At 38.4% G+C, this 19935-nt stretch overlaps 2 protein-coding genes across 3 annotated transcripts in view; one reads left to right on the top strand and one right to left on the bottom strand.

Annotated features, from left to right (window-relative positions):
* ripor1 (RHO family interacting cell polarization regulator 1) overlaps window positions 1–8523 on the top strand; it is a 41730-nt gene extending 33207 nt beyond the window's left edge. Inside the window, exons 15-17 of the mRNA XM_057860681.1 lie at window positions 6871–6961; window positions 7048–7141; window positions 7896–8523. Of these exons, the coding sequence (XP_057716664.1) occupies window positions 6871–6961; window positions 7048–7141; window positions 7896–7975 (265 nt within the window). The 3' untranslated portion in view covers window positions 7976–8523. The remainder of the gene's footprint in view (window positions 1–6870; window positions 6962–7047; window positions 7142–7895) is intronic.
* Window positions 8524–12865: 4342 nt separating this feature from the next.
* vrk3 (VRK serine/threonine kinase 3) overlaps window positions 12866–19935 on the bottom strand; it is a 34297-nt gene continuing 27227 nt past the window's right edge. Inside the window, exons 14-15 of one of the 2 annotated variants that reach the window (XM_057860884.1) lie at window positions 19330–19388; window positions 12866–13357 (exon numbers count right to left, since the gene is read on the bottom strand). In XM_057860884.1, the coding sequence (XP_057716867.1) occupies window positions 13221–13357; window positions 19330–19388 (196 nt within the window). In that variant the 3' untranslated portion in view covers window positions 12866–13220. The remainder of the gene's footprint in view (window positions 13358–19329; window positions 19389–19935) is intronic. The other variant, XM_057860793.1, reaches the window with a different exon arrangement.

Consider the following 19935-nt stretch of genomic DNA (forward strand, 5'->3'; position numbering starts at 1 on the left):
TCGTCAGCAGTGGTCACGTGATTTTTGGCTTGCTCGACGCCGTTTTCGGAACACTGCTTTGACACACCTCTACTTCATTTACTCGAATCAGATTCGAGCAGGAAGGCTCAAGCATCCCATCTCTAGTAAACACACCTCGTTCGCTCGCTCGCTCCCACGGGAATGCGCGCAACCTGATTACTGCTGCTGATTAATTGTCAGTGTATCAGTACCCACCTAACGTTATTCCATAAGACATGTTTCTGTAATTCCCAGCACCTGGCCAAGCAACGGGGGGGGGCACCTCCTCAAGAAAGAGGAAGTCACCGGAGGAGTTGAGGGAAAGCGAAATCAAATGTGAAAAGAAACGGGAGAGAAAGTTTCAGTCCCAGTGGCGAGACAGCTGGAATTGGCTCTGCTAAGATGAGACAAAAAAACGAGCTTTACTGTGAGAAGGTGAACAGATCAATGGCCACATACAGTGGGGCAAATAAGTATTTAGTCAACCACTAATTGTGCAAGATCTCCCACTTGAAAATATTAGAGAGGTCTGTAATTGTCAATATGGGAAAACCTCAGCCATGAGAGACAGAATGTGGGGGAAAAAAAACAGAAAATCACATTGTTGATTTTTAAAGAATTTATTGAATGAATGAATGAATTTATTGTCATCGTCATCATCATCATAATCATTGACAGTTTCAGAGTGTGGGATATTTTGGCCAGAAAGGAGAAACATTGACACAGACTAAGGAATAATTTGCCCGAAAAAAAAGACGTTGACAGACAAAGGAAAACGGGAAAAAGCAAATGCTTATTGATACCCGTCCCCCAACAGCCCGGGACGCACAGTCTAGCATGTTTGTGTTACAGTCCAGTTATTTTCAGTTTTTTTTTGTTTTTTTTTTTTACTCACATATCATTCAAAAAGTCATTGATTGCCATGGAATTTCGCATATTGTCAATTTGAGTGGGTTCAACCTCAGTTGGTTTGGTGTAGGTCTCATTGTAGAAAATATTTTGTCCAGAGAGCTGAGTGTCCAGTCAACAAGCTCTATCTCACAGCAGGTTAAACACAGCACTCGCGTTGCAATGGTAGACCAGTAATCTAATTTTACTGGAGGGCATATCTTCAGAGCAATGTTATGTCTTATTCTCTGTCCCTGACATTTAATCATCCTTTGTTTGCCATTTTGTTGTGGGAACAATTTGTGCGGCTGTGTGTGTGCAGTACAGCTATGACTAGACATGTGCCGGTTACCGGTTTCACGGTTTACCGTGGTGTGAAAACGTCGCGGTTTCAAAACCACTAAAATTTTCCGTCATACCTTAGTACGGTATTCGCTATTTTTCATGTGCCAAAATGCAGCCGAAGTGGCTTGGTGCGGCACCGCTCACCCCTTCCCGTTTGTTGCCGTGAGTGTCACTAAACAGCCAGCAAACCCAAAAACAAATCCTCCAAACACAAGGCGTACTTTTCTTCAATTTATTGAGCTCTCAAATCGTGGTGAAATATACAAATAAATACATTTAAAACGCTGTACAATTGTATTTTTCCAAGTGTGATTAGGTTCAACAGGATAGCAGTAGCTCCATTAAAAAGTTCGCCAAAAACAAAACACACATTTTCCTTTCAAATTCAATATACAAACTCACTAAAACTTACAAAGACGAATGTTAGCCTAGGCTAAACTGGGAGAGCAGCTTCTTTTATGTCTCACAGCTGCTGAGTGAGAGAAAAGCTTGAATGCAGGGGGGAAAGAAAAAGAATCGCGTCAAAGATCGCTAATTGAGAGAGGAGGTCTCACTCCTCACTTTTTTTTATTTTATTTTTTTATTTTTTAGATGAAACCTTTCCTCAACAATATGTACATTTTAACTAATTTATAAAACTAACTTATACATTTTTAACTAACTTATTAACTTATGAATTCTTTGTTCTTTTTAACACAAAGGCATGGCATTATGTAGACTAGAGTTGACACAGTGGCTGAAAATGGCGAAACTTCACTTGAGCTTCCCCCCTCAAAAAAAAGTCATACGGTATATATTTTTAATTTTATTTAGAAGTGTTTTTACTTTTTATAGCAATTATTTTGTTCTTACTCTAATATTGAGCAACTTGAACTGTGGCTGTGGGTATAGTCTAGGTTCTATTTATTTTAATTTTATATAATATTTGTTATTTTTTGTTAATTTATTTATTTTCACATTATATTCATGTTCCAATTTGCAAATATGTTTTGAAAAAATCCTGTTCAATGGATTTTTTTAAAATTTATTTTTTTAAACCCATACATCTCAAAATTTTGGAGCTATAATTGCAATACCGTGATACCGTGAAACCGCGGTATTTTTGCTCACGGTTATCGTACCGTGAAAATCTCATACCTAACCCTAAACCCTAAACCCTATGACTCACTTTGGTCCATGTAGCGTTTTATTATGGTTTCTTTGTACATCTTTTTGAAGTAAATCAATGATTTTATACTCGGAAGCGCTGCATCACATGTATTCCATAGGCGAGCCCCAATGTTCGTAATCGAGAAAGATTTTAATGTTGTCCTAGTTGCCTGATAGGAAAACAATCTGTTTTCTCTCAGGTCGTTGGTAGATTCCCTTAGTTGGAATAATGCTTGTAGGTTAGGCGGGAGACTGTTTGTGTGGGCCTTGTACATCATTTGAGCAGTTTTGAAGTTAACCAAGTCATAAAATTTTAATAGCTTGGACTTGATGTAAAGTTCGTTTGTGTGCGCTCTGAACGGTGCTTTATGAATAATTCTAATTGCCTTTTTTTGAAGGATAAAAAGTGGACAAAGATGTGTTGTGTACGTGTGTCCCCAGATCTCCAAGCAGTAGCTGAGAAGACAAGCACGCTGTAAAGGGTTTGGAGAGCCCTCTTATCTAGCATTATTTTGTGCTCTAAAGAGAATGGAGATGCTCCTTGCAAGCTTGTTGCGCAACTGCTCCACATGAGCCTTCCAAGTTAGACGGTGATCTAGGACAATACCTAAGACTTAGTGCTGCTGTACTCTTTGTATCACAACATTGTTTATTTGTATGTTTAAGTTCTCGTTAAGGCCTTTTCTGCCAAATAGCATGTATTTGGTTTTTTCGAGATTTAGGGATAATTTAATTGCGTCGAACCATTCTTGCAATTTTGCTAGTTCTGCGTTTATTTGCAAATCATAGTGGAATATAAGTATTTGGTCAATACCAAAAGTTCATCTCAATACTTTATGTACCCTTTGTTGGCAATAACGGAGGCCAAACGTTTTCTGTAACTCTTCACAAGATTTTCACACTCTGTTGCTGGTATTTTGGCCCATTCCTCCATGCAGATCTCCTCTAGAGCAGTGATGTTTTGGGGCTGTCGTTGGGCGACACAGACTTTCAACCCTCTCCACAGATTTTCTATGGGGTTGAGATCTAGAGACTGGCTAGACCACTCCAGGACCTTGAAATGCTTCTTACGTAGCCACTCCTTTGTTGCCCCGGCTGTGTGTTTTGGATCATTGTCATGCTGAAAGACCCAGCCACGTTTCACCTTCAATGTCTTTGCTGATGGAAGGAGATTTTCACTCAAAATCTCTCGATACATGGCCCCGTTCATTCTTTCCTTTACACAGATCAGTCATCCTGGTCCCTTTGCAGAAAAACAGCCCCAAAGCATGATGTTTCCACCCCCATGCTTCACAGTGCGTATGGTGTCCTTCGGATGCAATTCAGAATTCTTTCTCCTCCAAACACGAGAACCTGTGTTTCTACCAAAAACTTCTATTTTGGTTTCATCTGACCATAACACATTCTCCCAGTCCTCTTGTGAATCATCCAAATGCTCTCTAGCGAACCGCAGACGGGCCTGGACGTGTACTGGCTTCCGCAGGGGGACACGTCTGGCAGTGCAGGATTTGAGTCCTTGGCGGCGCAATGTGTTACTGATTGTAGCCTTTGTTACTGTGGTCCCAGCTCTCTGTAGGTCATTCATAGAGGTGTGCGAAATTTCAGATTCTTAGATTATTCGCGATTCAGCCGTGGAAGATTCGATAACGATTCACAAACATCCAAATTCCGATTATTGAAATATGTCAAGTAAAGCGGAAATAAAATACACTCAGCGCGCCGCGCGGTCTTCGGGACACAATGAGGAACGGAGCGAGAGTGGCTAAACATCATGCTTGCCATTACCCGGCCCCTCGGGTAATGCCAATACTCAACTCACGGCTCTAGCTCAACTCATGCCGCGAGATAAAAAAAGAACAACATCATACCTGACTTCTGCTGACAGCTGCTACAAAGTACGTCCACATACTGGCACGGTAGATATCATATTTATATAGGACTAGATGTATTGTACAGAAAGCTAGATGCAGGCATTAGTAAACAGCCGCCATCTTAAAGAAGTAGACTTCCCTGCAAGGCTGTTGTAGCGAACCTTCCAAGCGAAACTAATTAACTTTTTATGTAAAATACTCCTAAATCGGTAAAATATTGACTTGAATCTATCTTTAAAATAGTTTTAAAACGTTCACATGTCGAAAGTAGACAAAAGGGAAATTATAGAATAACAGGAGCAATTTTAACAACTTTAACGGTTGATTCACAATTGAATGTAGTTTAAAGCTGCTGATACAGAATGGGGATTTGAGTATATCATTTATTGTTTTTAACTGTTAACTTGATACTGAAATAGTCGTTTATTTAAGCCTGCGAGGCTTTTTAAATTTTTTTTTTTTTTTTTTTAGTTTTTGTAACTAATGTACAAAACATTAAAAGCAGCTAATAGTGGGGGGCGGGGGGTGTTGTCATCAATAATCGATTTCTAATCGAATCGTAGCCTCTGAATCGTAATCGTAATCGAATCGTTAGGTGCCCAAAGATTCCCACCTCTAGTCATTCACTAGGTCCCCCCCCGTGTGATTCCGGGATTTTTGTTCACTGTTCTTGTTATCATTTTGACGCCACGGGGTGAGATCTTGCATGGAGCCCCAGATCGAGAGAGATTATCAGTGGTCTTGTATGTCTTCCATTTTCTAATAATTGCTCCCACAGTTGATTTCTTTACACCAAGCGTTTTACCTATTGCAGATTCAGTCTTCCCAGCCTGGTGCAGGTCTACAATTTGGTCCTTCGACAGCTCTTTGGTCTTGGCCATAGTGGAGTTTGTAGTGTGACTGATAGAGGTTGTGGACAGGTGTCTTTTATACCGCTAATGAGTTAAAACAGGTGTCATTATTACAGGTAACGAGTGGAGCCTCGTTAGACCTCGTTAGAAGAAGTTAGACCTCTTTAACAGCCAGAAATCTGCTTGTTTGTGGTGACCAAATACTTATTTTCCACTCTAATTTGGAAAGAAATTCTTTAAAAATCAAACAATGTGATTTTCTGTTTTTTTTCCCACATTCTGTCTCTCATGGTTGAGGTTTACCCATGTTGACAATTTCAGGCCTCTCTAATCTTTTCAAGGAGGAGAACTTGCACAATTGGTGGTGGACTAAATACTTATTTGCCCCACTGTATGCAGACAAATAAGATCGAGAAAAGCATAGACTTCACTTTCCACTATTCACTATCGGTCCACAGGGGGCCTATTTTCAAAAACTTCCAAAAAATTCAAATATTTTCAAAGCCACTTGCGACCTAAAACCAAATCGGGTATACTAGTATATGGCTACGTTCATACTGCAGGTCTTATTGTACAAATTACACTTGCTCGCTGTCACCCGTCATTGCAGGACGATCATATTTTGATTTCCAAAAAGAGGACACAAATAACAGACATAAATAATCCCCGTTTAGGTTTATATTCAAAGTTTCTGTGGATCGATAACATGCACGCACTGTCCATGCATGTCACACACACATATGCGCAGTTTGCCCCGACTCTCGGCCGTGTAAGCAATCTTGAAATATTGCTGATATAGAGCAGAGAGAAAACCAATCATTTTCAGGTTTATTCTCAACCCATTTTTATTATTATTTTTTTTATCACTGTTGCCAAGCACGAACCCCCCCCCCCCCGGTGGCCGAAAAGTGTCATTGCATGTAATTGACTTTCCTGTCCAGTATATGATTTTGAAATGAAGAATTTACTGGTAAATTATTGTCTATAAAAGTTTTAAAGCAATAAAACAACAACAGTGAATGAAATTAAATGGCCCAGATCTTATACCGGAACTGAGTTCATGACCGTTCTGGCCCACTTTCACCCCTGGCTATATATGATTAGGGGTTTGGAATAGGATTGTTTGCACTCGATTCATGTTTTTTCACCGTTCTGCTGCACTTTTCATTAAATCTACCGCGAAAAAATAAGTGTTCACGTTATTCAAGCAAAATGTTCTTTTTTGTGATTATTGAGATAAATAACTGATACGTTGACCTGGGCCAGTGATTTGGTAATGGGGCCAGTGAACTTCTGATTTCCCTTATTGGCTACCCCTGTCTTTTTTTATTAAGTATACAAATACTGCTTTTAAACTCAATGCTATTGCCATTATCTCAATAGAATTCTAATCCATTTGGACTGGGAGGATTAGCAGCGGTCGTGCGCTTTTCATCAGAACTTGCAAATGCACATGTATTATGTTGACTTGCAATAGGGGTATTCTTCTACAGATTTTGACATGAAGTTAAACTATATCCTGACTTCAAGTAGAAAAATAGAGGAGCATTCTCAGAAATTCCTTTTCTGACATTTGACCACATTACCCCAAATTTGCATCTCTTCCGTTTCAAATTATAAACATCCTGCAAATTTGATAATAACTCAAGAATGAATAAAGGTATTATCATGAAAACAGTCTTACGTAACCGAAAACATAACCACTGGCGGTGTATTAAAAAAAAAAAAAAAAAAAAAAAAACTTTTCTTTTTTGATGTGCCGGCAGCGACGAAGAGGAAGGAGACGGGCTGGAATTCCTCATGGAGGCCCCGGAAGGATTTCGCAACTCCGACGAAGACGGCGTCTCCGAATCACAGGTACGCATTGCCGCAGCGCGACACTTTCCCATAGACGCTGTTCGCTCTTTCAAAAAGTAAAGCCAGACCAAAATCGTTTCCATCAGGAATCAAGTGCAGAAGACGAGCAGGATTTGCGTCAGGTGCAGCTGCCCGAAGAAGAGGAGGGGCACACTGAGGAAAAGGCGGACCAGCAACACGGTGCGTGGTTTTAAATGGAACTTCTTAACTAATTCCCTGCCTCTGACAGTGGTAGAGGGCGAATCCATTTGAACCACGATGGTCGGTTGTTTCATTGCCATTGATGGTGATTAACGGCGATTCCATTGAGACTGGGAGGGGCTGTCAGCAAAATTAAATCATTTCAGTTATCCTGACTGGCCTGAAACACAAGAGGTTTACCCGTAATTCACACCGCCTGCAGCTGCGACACGGTAGCATGACAGCTTCGAAAACATCGCAGATCAATTTCTACTGTATATGAATGTCTGCGGCTATCAGACAAAGGAAATCACGAGGACTCTCGTGAGAATGCACGAATTCAGGCATAATATGTACTATGTACGTCCCAGCGCCAGACACTTGAGAAAAAATGATGGGTACTAAGTGCAACATTGGGTTCCCGCGGGGTCTTAAAAACTTGGAAAAGTCTTAAATTTGATAAAAGCAAATTAAGGCCTTGAAAAGATCTTGAATTTTATTTACAAGTCTTAAATTTCATTCTCAAACATCTTCATTTTTCCCTGTCTTATCTGTGTGGGGAAAAAAAATATTTATAGAAGCTAAAAAACACATCTTTTTCAGGGGTGCCAATAATTATGGAGGGCACTGTATATAGTAGCCCATTCATTGACTAATGGCAAAAACAATTGTTAAATAATCGTTTATGGCAGCCCACTGGCAACAACAGCCAACAGCTCAACTTGTGCTTTTCTTCTTTCGTCCAATTTTTCAGGAGAGGACACCTCACCAGATGTTCAAGAAGAGGCAGAGCGCCCCCCGACTCCCGGCCACTTGGCCACGACCGTCTTCTAAAGCACGAGCGCATTCTATTCTTCGTTCCGCTGTGGTCTAACGTGCTCGTTGCCAAGTCGACAAGCGAGCTCTACCGTTACCGTAGAGTTTGCGCACACATTCGCCTTGTTCTCACCAGGAACCATGAACACACTCCACTTCTTCTTCCAAAGTCCTCAGTCTTTCAACGCCATCACGTTGCCTGTCTTCATGCCACTTTGTTTGAAAACAAGCCACTAAAAGCAGGCTCGCTTTATTTAAAAGAACCTTACTCGGCGACCAATCAATGACTGGGGACTTTTTGCAGTGTTTTCCAGCAAGTAAAGCTCTTAAGGAGAGACTCCACATTATGCGCTAGTTGTCTTTTTTTGTGTAAGCTACACCAGGACTTGAAATGCCTTAGGACCATCATTAAGGGGCCGAGTGAACTTTAAAAATGTTATTTAACCCTGCACATATGTACTGTATCTGCGTCACACTGCCAGCATGTCCGCTGTTTTAGTGGTATGAAAAATTTTGAACACCCCTGGAATTTCTTTTATTTCCAAAAATAAATTTATGGCCGCTTATATGAGCAACTTCATGTTTGATGTATCAAAAAAACAACAACTGATGGACAGAGTAAAATTTCCGAAGGGAAACTTCGGTTTATTTAACTAACATAAGATGTGCAATATGGATCAAAACAAAATTAAATAGTTGAAAAAATTTAGGCACCTCAACAGACAAAAATGAATCAATGTTTAGTAGAGCTTCCTTTTGCCAAAATAACAGCTTTTGAATTCTGGACTGGAATTGCCCTCCCAGTCCAGTATTTGTATGTGTGTATGAATGCTAGAGTAGATTTTTAGCAATGGTCAATGGTCATTGTATTGGTGAAATACAACCCCTAGCAAAACGTATGGAATCACCAGTCTCGGAAAAGCACTCACTCAGACATTTTATCATGTAGATCAAACTCAGATAAAAAGCTTGAAAAAAATAATTTCAAAAGTGCAACTCTTTCGCATTCAGAAACACTAAAATGAATAAAAACATTGTGGTGGTCAGTAAATGTTACTTTTATAGAGCAAGCACAGAGAAATATGTATGGAATCAATCATGAGAAACAAACAAAGAAATAACAAAACACATCTCTAGTATTTAGTAGCACCACATCTGGCTTTAATGCAGGCTTGCAGGCTTACTTCTTCAACAATTTGGTGCCAACTCTCTTTGATTGCAGTTGCCAGATCATCCTTGCAGGTCGGAGCCTTGCTGTGGACCATTGTTTTTCAATTTCCAACAGAGGTTTTCAATAGGGTTGAGATCTGGGCTATTTGCAGGCCATGACATTGACTGGATGAGTCTTTCTCCAAGGAATGCTTTAACAGTTTTAGCTCTGTGGCATGATGCATTGTCATCTTGGAAAATATCCTATTTTCAATTGAAGGGATAAGAAAGCTGTCTAAAATTTCAATATAAACTTGTGCATTTATTGAAGATTTAACCACAGCCTTTTTCCCCAGTGCCTTTGCCTGACATGCAGCCCCATATCGTCAAGGAGTGAGGGAATTTTGATGTTTTCTTCTGGCAGTCATCTTTGTAAATCTCACTGGAACAGCACCAAACTAAAGTTCCAGCATTGTCAAGAGTCAAGAATCTGCATTGGACAAGGCATTCCTTGGAGAAAGACTAATCCAGTCAATGTCATGGCCTGCAAATAACCCAGATCTCAACCCTATAAAAAAACCTGTGGTGGAAAATTTTAAAAAATGGTCCACAGCAAGGCTACGACCTGCAAGGATGATCCGGCAACTGCAGTCAGAGAGTTGGCACCAAATTGATGACGAATACTCATCATGTCCATGCCTCAGAGACTGCCAAGCTGTCATAAAAGCCAGAGGTGGTGCTACTAAATACTAAGAATATGTCTTGTTATTTCGTTGTTTGTTTCTCATGATTCCATTTTTTTCCTATCAGAATGGAGTGATTCCATATATATTTCCCAGCACTTGCTCTATAAAAGTAACATTTACTGACCACCACAATGTTTTCATTCATTTTTTTTAGTGTTTCTGAATGCTAAAGAACTGCACTTTTGAACTAATTCGTTATTTTTTTCAAGCTTTATCTGAGTTTATGCTACGTGATAAAATGTTTGAGTGCTCGTCGGAGACTGGTGATTCCATACTTTTTGCTAGGGGTTGTATTTAGCCCCAGTGTAACTAGTTAAACATTATTCTCAAGAATCTGTTGATATTAAGTGGAATCCATGTTGCCCCGAAGATTCTCAGTGCCAGGCCACCCAACAGCATAATGGGTCCGCCACCAAATATTATTTAAGGTGGCTATTGCCTCTTCTTGGAATGTTTTATTTATTTAGCCCACAGTACATTTGTTTGTTTGCAGCACGTGTGCAGAAAAGGCTTCTTCCGCATCACTCCCGTATAGCTTATCTCTGTGCAAAATGCGCTGAATTGACACAATCTTCAGCAAGATCGCGTTGTAGTTCTTTGGTGGTCTGTGAGTTGTCTTTGACCATGCTCATCATTCTTCACATTTGCCTCAATATTTTTCTTGGCTGGTATGAACAAGAACTGTCTTTGTGGTCTATCATTTCCTCACTTTTCCTCACAGTGGAAACTGACAGCTGAAATTTCTGAGATGGCTTTTTCTGGTCTTAAATCATAATGTCAGTATTTCCTTCAGGTTATTGAAGAGCTCTTTTGAAGCCCCCAGATTCAAACACCCAGATTGCCCAACCTTACATTTTCTAATGATTTATACATCTTTCAATAAGGTTTAGGTTTTGATCATCTCAAATATCAATTTTGGGTTCCTTTTAACCAGTGTTAATGAATTGCAAGTTTTCAAATCAACAAAATGACAAGGGTGCCCAAAATTTTTGCAGCTGTGTAATTTTGTTTTGATGGATCTTGCACATTCTGTTAGTCAATAAACCTAGTTTTTTCTTATGAAATATTATTCTGTCCATCAGTTTTTTTGAAATCTCAAAATGGAGTTGCTATTCCAAAAACCAGAGTGATTTCTAAATTAATTGAAATTGTCAGGGGTACCCGTATGGAGGTAAGGTTTCGGGCCGGCCCGACGAGTGGTGGCCATGATTCTTGCTTCATCAAGCTTTTAAGGCTTACGAAATTGGCGTAGCCGCTTGTCACTCAAACATGTCGACCAATAGCGAAGTGCAACATTTGTGTAAAAATGATTCAATCAAAAAAAAGTGCCTTCAAAACTTTTTCCTCTAATCAAAAAATAGGTAGTTCAAAACTTTTTGTACTTCAAAAAAAGTGACACTTCAATAAAAACAAAAATAATCTCAAATAAAAATAATATTTTCAAAATACTTATTTTTAGGGGAGGGGAATTTTGTTTTTGCAAATTTTTTCTTTGATTGAAAATAAATTTTTTGACTTAAGCAACTTTTTGGGGATTGATTGATTTAGACACAAATGATTAGTTGAATTTTTCTTTTATCTCAGACAATAGTTATAGGTGATTTAAATACCTGACGTGTTTCGACGAACACTTCACCAGAGAGCGATAAGATGGCCCAAACACAAAAAAGATTCCTTCAATCAAAGAAAACATTTTCAATGAAAAATTAGCTGTTCAAATGCAAATTTTTCAGTCTCAAATCATAGACTTCATAACATAGATTTTTTAAAGTCTGCTCAAATATTTTTTCGCATTCAAAAACTTTTTTTCTATGATTGAAATGTTTTGATTGGAGTGATTTTTCTTTTGAAAATATTTTTTTGTTGGAAGGAACTTATATTTTGATTGAATGACACAAATGTCCTGGTAAAATTGTGGCCCAAACGCAAAACATGAATTAAAAAAAAAAAAAAAAAAAATTCAATCCCAACAAAAAAAATCAAAAGTAGTTTCAAATGCATTTCTTCCAGTTTCAAATTTTTGCATTCACTTTTTGATTGGAAATTTACATTATGATTGAAGTGAGTTTTTTGGATTGAAGGAATGTTTTTTTGTTTGTTTTTAATAATAAAGACAAATCTACCTCCATATACGCAAAAATTTTCATACCACTGTAACCCCTTTATAAGGCAAGTCACTGTTTTTGGTAATTTAAAACAAAGACCTGGTGTCAGCATGCATGCACATTATATTTTGGGCCACTTAGGCAACATTATTAACTCATGGGCTGCAGTTGACGGTGATTGACTTCCAATCGTGGCTCTTTTCATCCTTCCACTGTGAATTTAAATGAATTTTTCACTAGTAGACAACCAATCCATTCAAAGTGGGAGGGGAGCCGTTAATGAACGTTTCATTGGCAGCCACACTCCCATTTTAAAGGGATTTGACATCTATCATCGTCAATGGCAACTAATGCGTAAACACTTGGTATACGAGTGTGCCTTAAATGACGCAGAATGCAATGTCCATGTATGTGGACGCCAGGTTTAGATTTTAATTTTAATAATTACTTCACATACATGTATGAATAATTGAGAATAAAAAAAAAAAAATGCACCCGCGGTCAGTTTTTAGACACTTTTTCATCTTACTCAATGATGAAGTGTTTTTTTTTTTGACCACGGATGTACACTCCATTCCGGCCCGAACATCACTCTATTTTTTTTTATATTTTATAGTATTTAACTCATTGCCTGCCATTGACAACGATAAACGTCCAAAAAACTCATTGGCTGTCATGAACGGATTGGTCTACGAATGACTTTTAAATTAACAGCAGAAGGATAAACAGCCACGTAGATGTTTTATCATTGTCAATGGCAGCTAATGACTTTAATGAGTGCCCTAGAAAGTCTAATTCAATGTTCATATAATGTAGGTGTACAAATTTCAGCATTTGTTTTGCTTTGTCATTGTACAAAAAAAGCCTCTCCATTCAGAAAGTGCCTCGGGTGACAGATGTTCAGGTTGTTGGGGGGGAGGGAGGGGAAAGGGAGCGAACAGGCTAATGACAGTGTTTATTTTGGAATTACTTTTAAGAGTGTTCACCATAAGAGATATTTACTGTTTCATATAAAGAATTGTATATGTCCTGAAATGTTTTATGTTGAGAAATGTTCAAACTTTATAAAGTTTTCTTGAAAACAAGCCTTCCGACTTCATTCACATGTATTGGTTTATTTCAGTGCGTTAAACAAAAATGACATTTTTAGACGTTCACTTTGTCAACAATAAGCAGTAGCAATAAAAGCTATGAATACTGCACATTGAGTTCAGATTTTTTTAAAAATTCCAACTCTGAAATATTTTCAGGTTTTATCCTAGGCTAAAAGCTGAGGGGCCCTTGGACAGAGCCTCCAAGTTGTGACAAAGTTTGGGAGAGCCTGTCTTTCAGTTCGGTGTAATCCGGCTGCTCTGTGTACTGGAGCTCCGACACGGTCTCCATGTAGCTCCGAATTGTGCCTAGGAAAGTAAAAATAAATAAATAAATAACGTAAGCTTATTAACTCGTTGGCGGCCGGCGCGAGATGTCAAAATCAACAGATTATAAAGTGCCTATGACAGCAAAAAGCATGTTTATTTTATATTTCATGCGGTAGTTTATGCTCCTGAATGAAATGGACCGCATGGTTGTGTGTGGAAGCGATCGATTTATATACAGTATTGGCCCGAATATAACACAGTGCTTTTTTGCATTGAAATAAGACTGAAAAAGTGGGGGTCGTCTTATATTCGCGGTCTAGACATTATATCCATTCACGATGCTAGATGGCGCCAGATATCATTGAAGCGATGTTCTGTAATGACAGATCTCAGCTACTCTCAAGTTTAACCAGTTTGCATTATTTTATTGCAATGTTTTTCCTTAGGCAAGGCAAGGCAAATTTATTTATACAGCACAATTCAACACAAGGCAATTCAAAGTGCTTTACATCACATGAAGATCATAAAAATCACATTTAAATCAATACAACGTAAAAACCAAGACAAAAGATCGCATTTAATCACAAATAGAAAAATAAATAAATAAAAATAAAACAAATAAAAATAAAACAAAAACTACTACTACTAATAATAATAATAATTGAAATCAGCAATGGAGATAAGCACAAGAGGAATAGAAAGCAGGTAGATTGAAATATATAGCCAGTTATGGATATGCAGTGCTAAACAAAAGCGTTTTTAGCCCTGATTTAAAAGAGCTAACAGTTTGAGCATACTTCAGATGTTCAGGTAACTTGTTCCAGAGGTGAGGAGCATAATAACTAAATGCTGCCTCACCCTGCTTTGTTCTTGGAACATGCAGAAGACCGGTTCCAGATGACCTTAGGGGTCTAGATGTCTCATAGGAATCTAACAAGTCAAGCATGTATTTTGGTCCAAGGCCATTAAGTGTTTTGTAGACGAGCAGTAGTATTTTATAGTCTATCCTTTGACTCACTGGAAGCCAGTGTAGCGATTTCAAAACTGGTGTAATGTGGTCCAGCTTCCTTGTATTTGTGAGGACTTGTGAATCTTATTCAGATTTGTTTCAAGACTACAGTTAGACTTTACTTTGATGGTTAATGCAGTTATTGCAATTTTGTTGTTTTATCACAATAGATTGGTTTATTTACATTTTAAAAACGATAAGATAAGCCATACATTTACGAAATGAATTTCGTTGTCTTATAATCAGGGCAGTCTTATATTCGAGTGAATACGGTAAAAAAAATAAAATAATAATAATAAAATATTAATAATAATAAATTAATATTAAAAAAATTCAAAAAAATTAAACACCGTGCCATGAAAACGAGTGACTTCCTGGAATGAGGAGGAATGCGAATGTAACGTCACCCGGGTCAGCATCTCACAATACAGCATTGCTTTATAGCATGCAGATGGATTCAGTTCATTTTGTGGATTAATTCGTATTTTTCGCATCACGCCGCATGTGAGCCTTTTTGGGTTTCAAAAAGTTCCCGTTAACTGCGGGGATTGGGCAAAACAAGTCCAACAACTGTGGGACCATTGGACTTACGAGGAAGTGAGTAAACATCGTGTTTTGTATTATGTGAAATACTAGGATTATGGCACACATTTTAATAAGGAGGTGCTCCTTGTCCAACGAGAAGGCCACTCGGCCAATGACCGGCAGCTTGTCGCACACCCCCCTCAGTCCTCTTCGCGTGCTCGCAGGGAGAAAGCTACGACTTGGCTTATGCTCGTGCGGTTCTCCATATCGTCCAGACTTCCAGCCCCTCTGCCCTCTTCGTGTGCCCGGTAAAAGACCACTATCCTCAGGTTGGGTTCAGACAGCTACGTGATCCTCCGACGTCAGCGGGGGGGGTCGAATCATCTCAAAATATGATTCTAATTCACATAATGCTATTAAAGATTTTTTTATGCTGTCACAGGCACTTTAAGATTCAGCCATGAGGCACTCCCTTGATGTGCTTAACCCTTTCAGGGACAGTGGACATCTAATCAAAAGTTATCATAAGCTAAACCCATTCACTGCCAGCCCAGGCTACAGAGAATATGTTGTGGTAGTTGGTAAAAGAGAAAAATACATTTTTAAAACACTCATTGATATATAAAATCCACCGGGCAAAATAAACACATGGTAGACTTACTTAAAATGTCTTCAATTGGTTATATTTTGTGAAGTTTTGTTGTTGTAGTAAATTTATTTAGAATTATCATTTTTTAAATTACTCGTGGCTTTGTAATAAAATTAGGGTTGTTCCGATCATGTTTTTTAGCTCCCGATCCGATCCCGATCGTTTCAGTTTGAGTATCTGCCGATCCCGATATTTCCCGATCCAATTGCTTTTTTTTGCTCCCGATTCAATTCCAATCATTCCCGATCATTTTTCCCGATCATATACATTTTGGCAATGCATTAAGAAAAAAATGAATAAAACTCCTCAAGATGGCATTTACATTATTAACATTCTTTCTGTGAGAGGGATCCACGGATAGAAAGACTTGTGACTTTGTATATTGTGACTAAATATTGCCATCTAGTGTATTTGTTGAGCTTTCAGTAAATGATACTGTAGCCCTGCCCAAATGCATGATGGGAAGTGGAACCATGACTGTGCGTAGTGCTACCAATTGATATATCTTCTCTGCGTTGGGAAATAACATAAGGTGTTAAGAAAAAGATCAATCGCTACCTTGCTTCCCCACATTGCTTCCCATGATATTTCTAATCATAGGGAGAGGGATTGTAAGGCTTTAGCAAATTAAAAAAAGGCTGCCAAAATTCACCTTACTCATTTTACGCTGCCTTTTATCTCTCTATATAGGTAAAACGGCACCATTACAGATTGAGCACGACAATGCGTGAGTGGGTCGTGCAGCACATGTATTAATTGCGTTAATTATTTTAACGTGATACATTTTTTAAAAAATTAATTACCACCGTTATTGGGATAAATTTGATAACCCTACATTAAGCCTAAACTAAAGACTCTGGATGAGTGTAACATATTATGTCTGTAACGTTAAATACAATTAGAAAACGATTTAATTAAAAAAAAATAATTTAAAAAAGGCATGGCCGATATTTTTTTGCCGATTCAGATACTTTGAAAATGACGGGATCGGACCCGATCGATCGGCATCTCTAAATAAAATTGTGACTGTGTTCGCCTTTATTTTATTTATTCATTACTACAGTGGTACCTCTATATACGAAGTTCATTTGTTCCAGGACCTTGTTTGTAAATCGAAATGGTTGTATGCCAAGCAGGATTTTCCCATAAGAATACATTATAATTCCATTAATTCGTTGCACAGCCCAAAAACCTCCACTAAATCCTTAATAAATACTGCTGGTACTATTACAAATGGCAATTACACAGAGCAAAACAAATAAATTAATAAATAAAAATCGGAACAATAACATAATAATAATAATAATAAAAAATCGAATCTGCTTCTAATGTGACGGACGTTTTTTGCTCTACCTGATCGCACCGCGCGGCTGACATGACAGAGTGAGCGGTATGGTGAGCTTACTTTCACTTTCAATGTTTTCTAGAGAGTACAGTCAACTCCTGCGGAGAGTTGGCATTTTGTGTTGGATAAGTTCTGAAATAAATGATAAAAACCTGAGTAAGCTGGCGATTTCTTTGGCGATGTTACCACAATAATAACTTAACATATAAAGGCGAACGGTGGTTGGAGGAGGACCGTGGAGATGTATTGTTGAGCTAGTTCACGGATGCGCACCCCACGCTTATACTGTATTTCTCTATAATTTGCAACGCCATTTCAATGGTAAGCGTCACCTTTTTCCTTGTTTCACCACCCGTACCAACCTTTTTGAAACCTGTGTTGATTTCTCCCACAAGAAAATCCGCCGTGCGTTCGTCTGCGGTGCTGTCATGTCGTTGTATTCCGAGCATGTGGTCGGATGTAGAAACAAATGGCGAGTCAAATTTTACGTCGGATGTCGAAAAGATCGTGAGTCAAAGCGATGGTGTATCGAGGTACCACTGTATTTAATTTTTTTTTCTCCAGAATTTATACTTTAATTGATGCATTTATTGTATCTAAAATTATTTAGATTTTTTGCCCATCATAAAATACATATGAGCAACACAAATACCGTATTGGCCCGAATATAAGACGGCCCTGATTATAAGACGACCCCCTTTTTCAAGATTCAAGTTTGAAAAAAAGACTTTTTGAACACCAAATGAATTTTTATACAGAAAATAATTACACATGCGAAACAAATGATTATAACAATAAATTTTAAAAAGCATGCTATTTTGCCTCATTCAAATCTTAATATCTGTACATTTAAATATGTAAGCTAAAGTGCAATCACATTCGTAAATGAATGGCTTCTGGTTATTTGAAATGTAAATAAACCAAACTATTGTTATAAAACAACAAAATTGCAATAACTGCATTAACCATCAAAGTAAAGTCTAACTGTAACTATAGTCTTGAAACTAATCTGAATAAGGAAAAACATTGCAATAAAATATTGGAAACTGGTTAAACTTGAGAGTAGCTCAGATCTGTCATGACAGAACATCGCTTCAATGATATCTGGTGCCATCTAGCGCCGTGAATGGGTATAGCGTCTAGACCGCGAATATAGACCCTACCCACCGACGTCACAAAATCACGTGCTCGCTGTATGGTTCCGCCCACTTGTCCGTCATTTTGTGTCTGTATTATCAATGGTCTCAATTGATCGAGCAATTTATAATGCATTTCATGGAAGACCCGGTGCTTTCGGATGCAGTAAACTCACCTGATGCGTTGCATAAAAGGCGTTATGTGGAAAAGCTTCAGTTTATCCATTCGCCAGACCCATATTTGATGCCTAAATCGATGTTTTTCGACCTGCTGTCTCCGCCGTATTTGCCTGACATCTGCTAGCTACCCTGAACTGTACAACTATCTTGTCCACACAAAATCAGCCTATTCTCACGAAAGTTTGAAAAACTTTAAGAGCTTGAAGGCTTATAAATATTTCGTTGCTGGTTGGGTGAAACAGGTCCTCGTCCACGAAAATTCGGCAGGAATCTATCTTGTGCTTGGAAAGGTGAGTTACGAAATTTTCAATTCAAAATCTTTTGTTATTGCTAACATCCACTGTCAAGTCTAATGTATTTCATGTCGTTTGTCAATAGAGTTAGGGCTTTTAATGTTTATATGGTTTAGCGATAGCACTCTCTCTACATACATACGCGTATGTTGTCGGTGATTAGCCTAGCAATGATCTTAATTGTGGTTGTCAGCCCAAAACCCTCTAACTATATATTAAATGCATCTTACCAGATATAAAATGACTACTACATAATCTGTGGTAATCGTTTGGAGCCCAGTTTTCTCGTCGAATTGCAGCAGCCCATCTCGCTCTCTTCTCTCCGGGTCTCTCGGAATCCGGTAGAACTTCAAGTCTCTCCGTCTATCTTCTCTGTTATTGCAACCGACCGCCACACACGCCTTCACCATTTTGATTATTAATGTTAACGAGCAGAAAAACACGTCGTAAATAGGAGGAATGTACGTAGCCGTAACAGGGAAACATGATGTGTTGACGGACAATTGGGCGGCACCAGTCAGGAGGAAGGAGTTGTGACGTCACGTGGGTAGGGTCTATAAGACGACCCCCTCTTTTTCAGTCTTATTTCAATGCAAAAAACACCGTCTTATATTCGGGACAATACGGTACTACAATTGGACGTCTAATGGGGGCTACAAAATATTGTCCCGTAGGCCGCAATTGGCCTCGAGGCTGCAAGTTTGAGACCTCTGTCCTATATGAATGTCATAAAAACATTTAAGAAATCATAACGCATGAAAGGGTAAACACATTCGCTGCCAACCCTCCATGTCAAAATCGATTGGATGTCTACAACAGTCAAGGGCAGCTGTTGACTAAAGATCCTTGCCCATTCGACAAAATATTTACTTACTTGAAATGTTATTCTTCCCGAAGCAGTGGCTCATTAGTGCTGGAACGTCATCCAAGTATCTGAAATAACATTGATTATGCACATAAGGACAATTCATTAATTAGGAAGTGTACCGAACCATTTATTGATGTGTTTTCATGATAAATGTTTTTCTTTTGCTGACTACCACAGCAAATATAATGATAATACTCTACACGTATAACAGGGCTGTCAGTAAATGAGTTTATATGTACTATTAAAAAAAAGGGCTGCCAGGATGGATTGATTGATTAATTAATTGATTGGAACTAAAATTGGCATGTTCATACCAACACCGGAGCTTTTTTCTAGCATGTCAAGTTTTTTCTTCACAGCTTATGTTGTTACCACTTGTACTTAATTACAGTGATCCCTCGTTTTTCGCGGTTAATGGGAACCAGAACCCGCCGTAGCGCAATGTATTTATTTAGAATTAGCATTGGAAAGAGATACATAGAAGACATGTTTTTCACTTTTTTCGTCCAAGGTATAATTAAAAAAAACTTTTATGTACATATATATTTAATAAGTGATTTTTAAGCACTTCAAATATAATATTTATGAGTTAAATTCTAAACACATTACTGT

Source organism: Corythoichthys intestinalis, chromosome 1 (assembly GCF_030265065.1).
Source record: "Corythoichthys intestinalis isolate RoL2023-P3 chromosome 1, ASM3026506v1, whole genome shotgun sequence".
Taxonomy (NCBI): Eukaryota; Metazoa; Chordata; class Actinopteri; order Syngnathiformes; family Syngnathidae; genus Corythoichthys; species Corythoichthys intestinalis.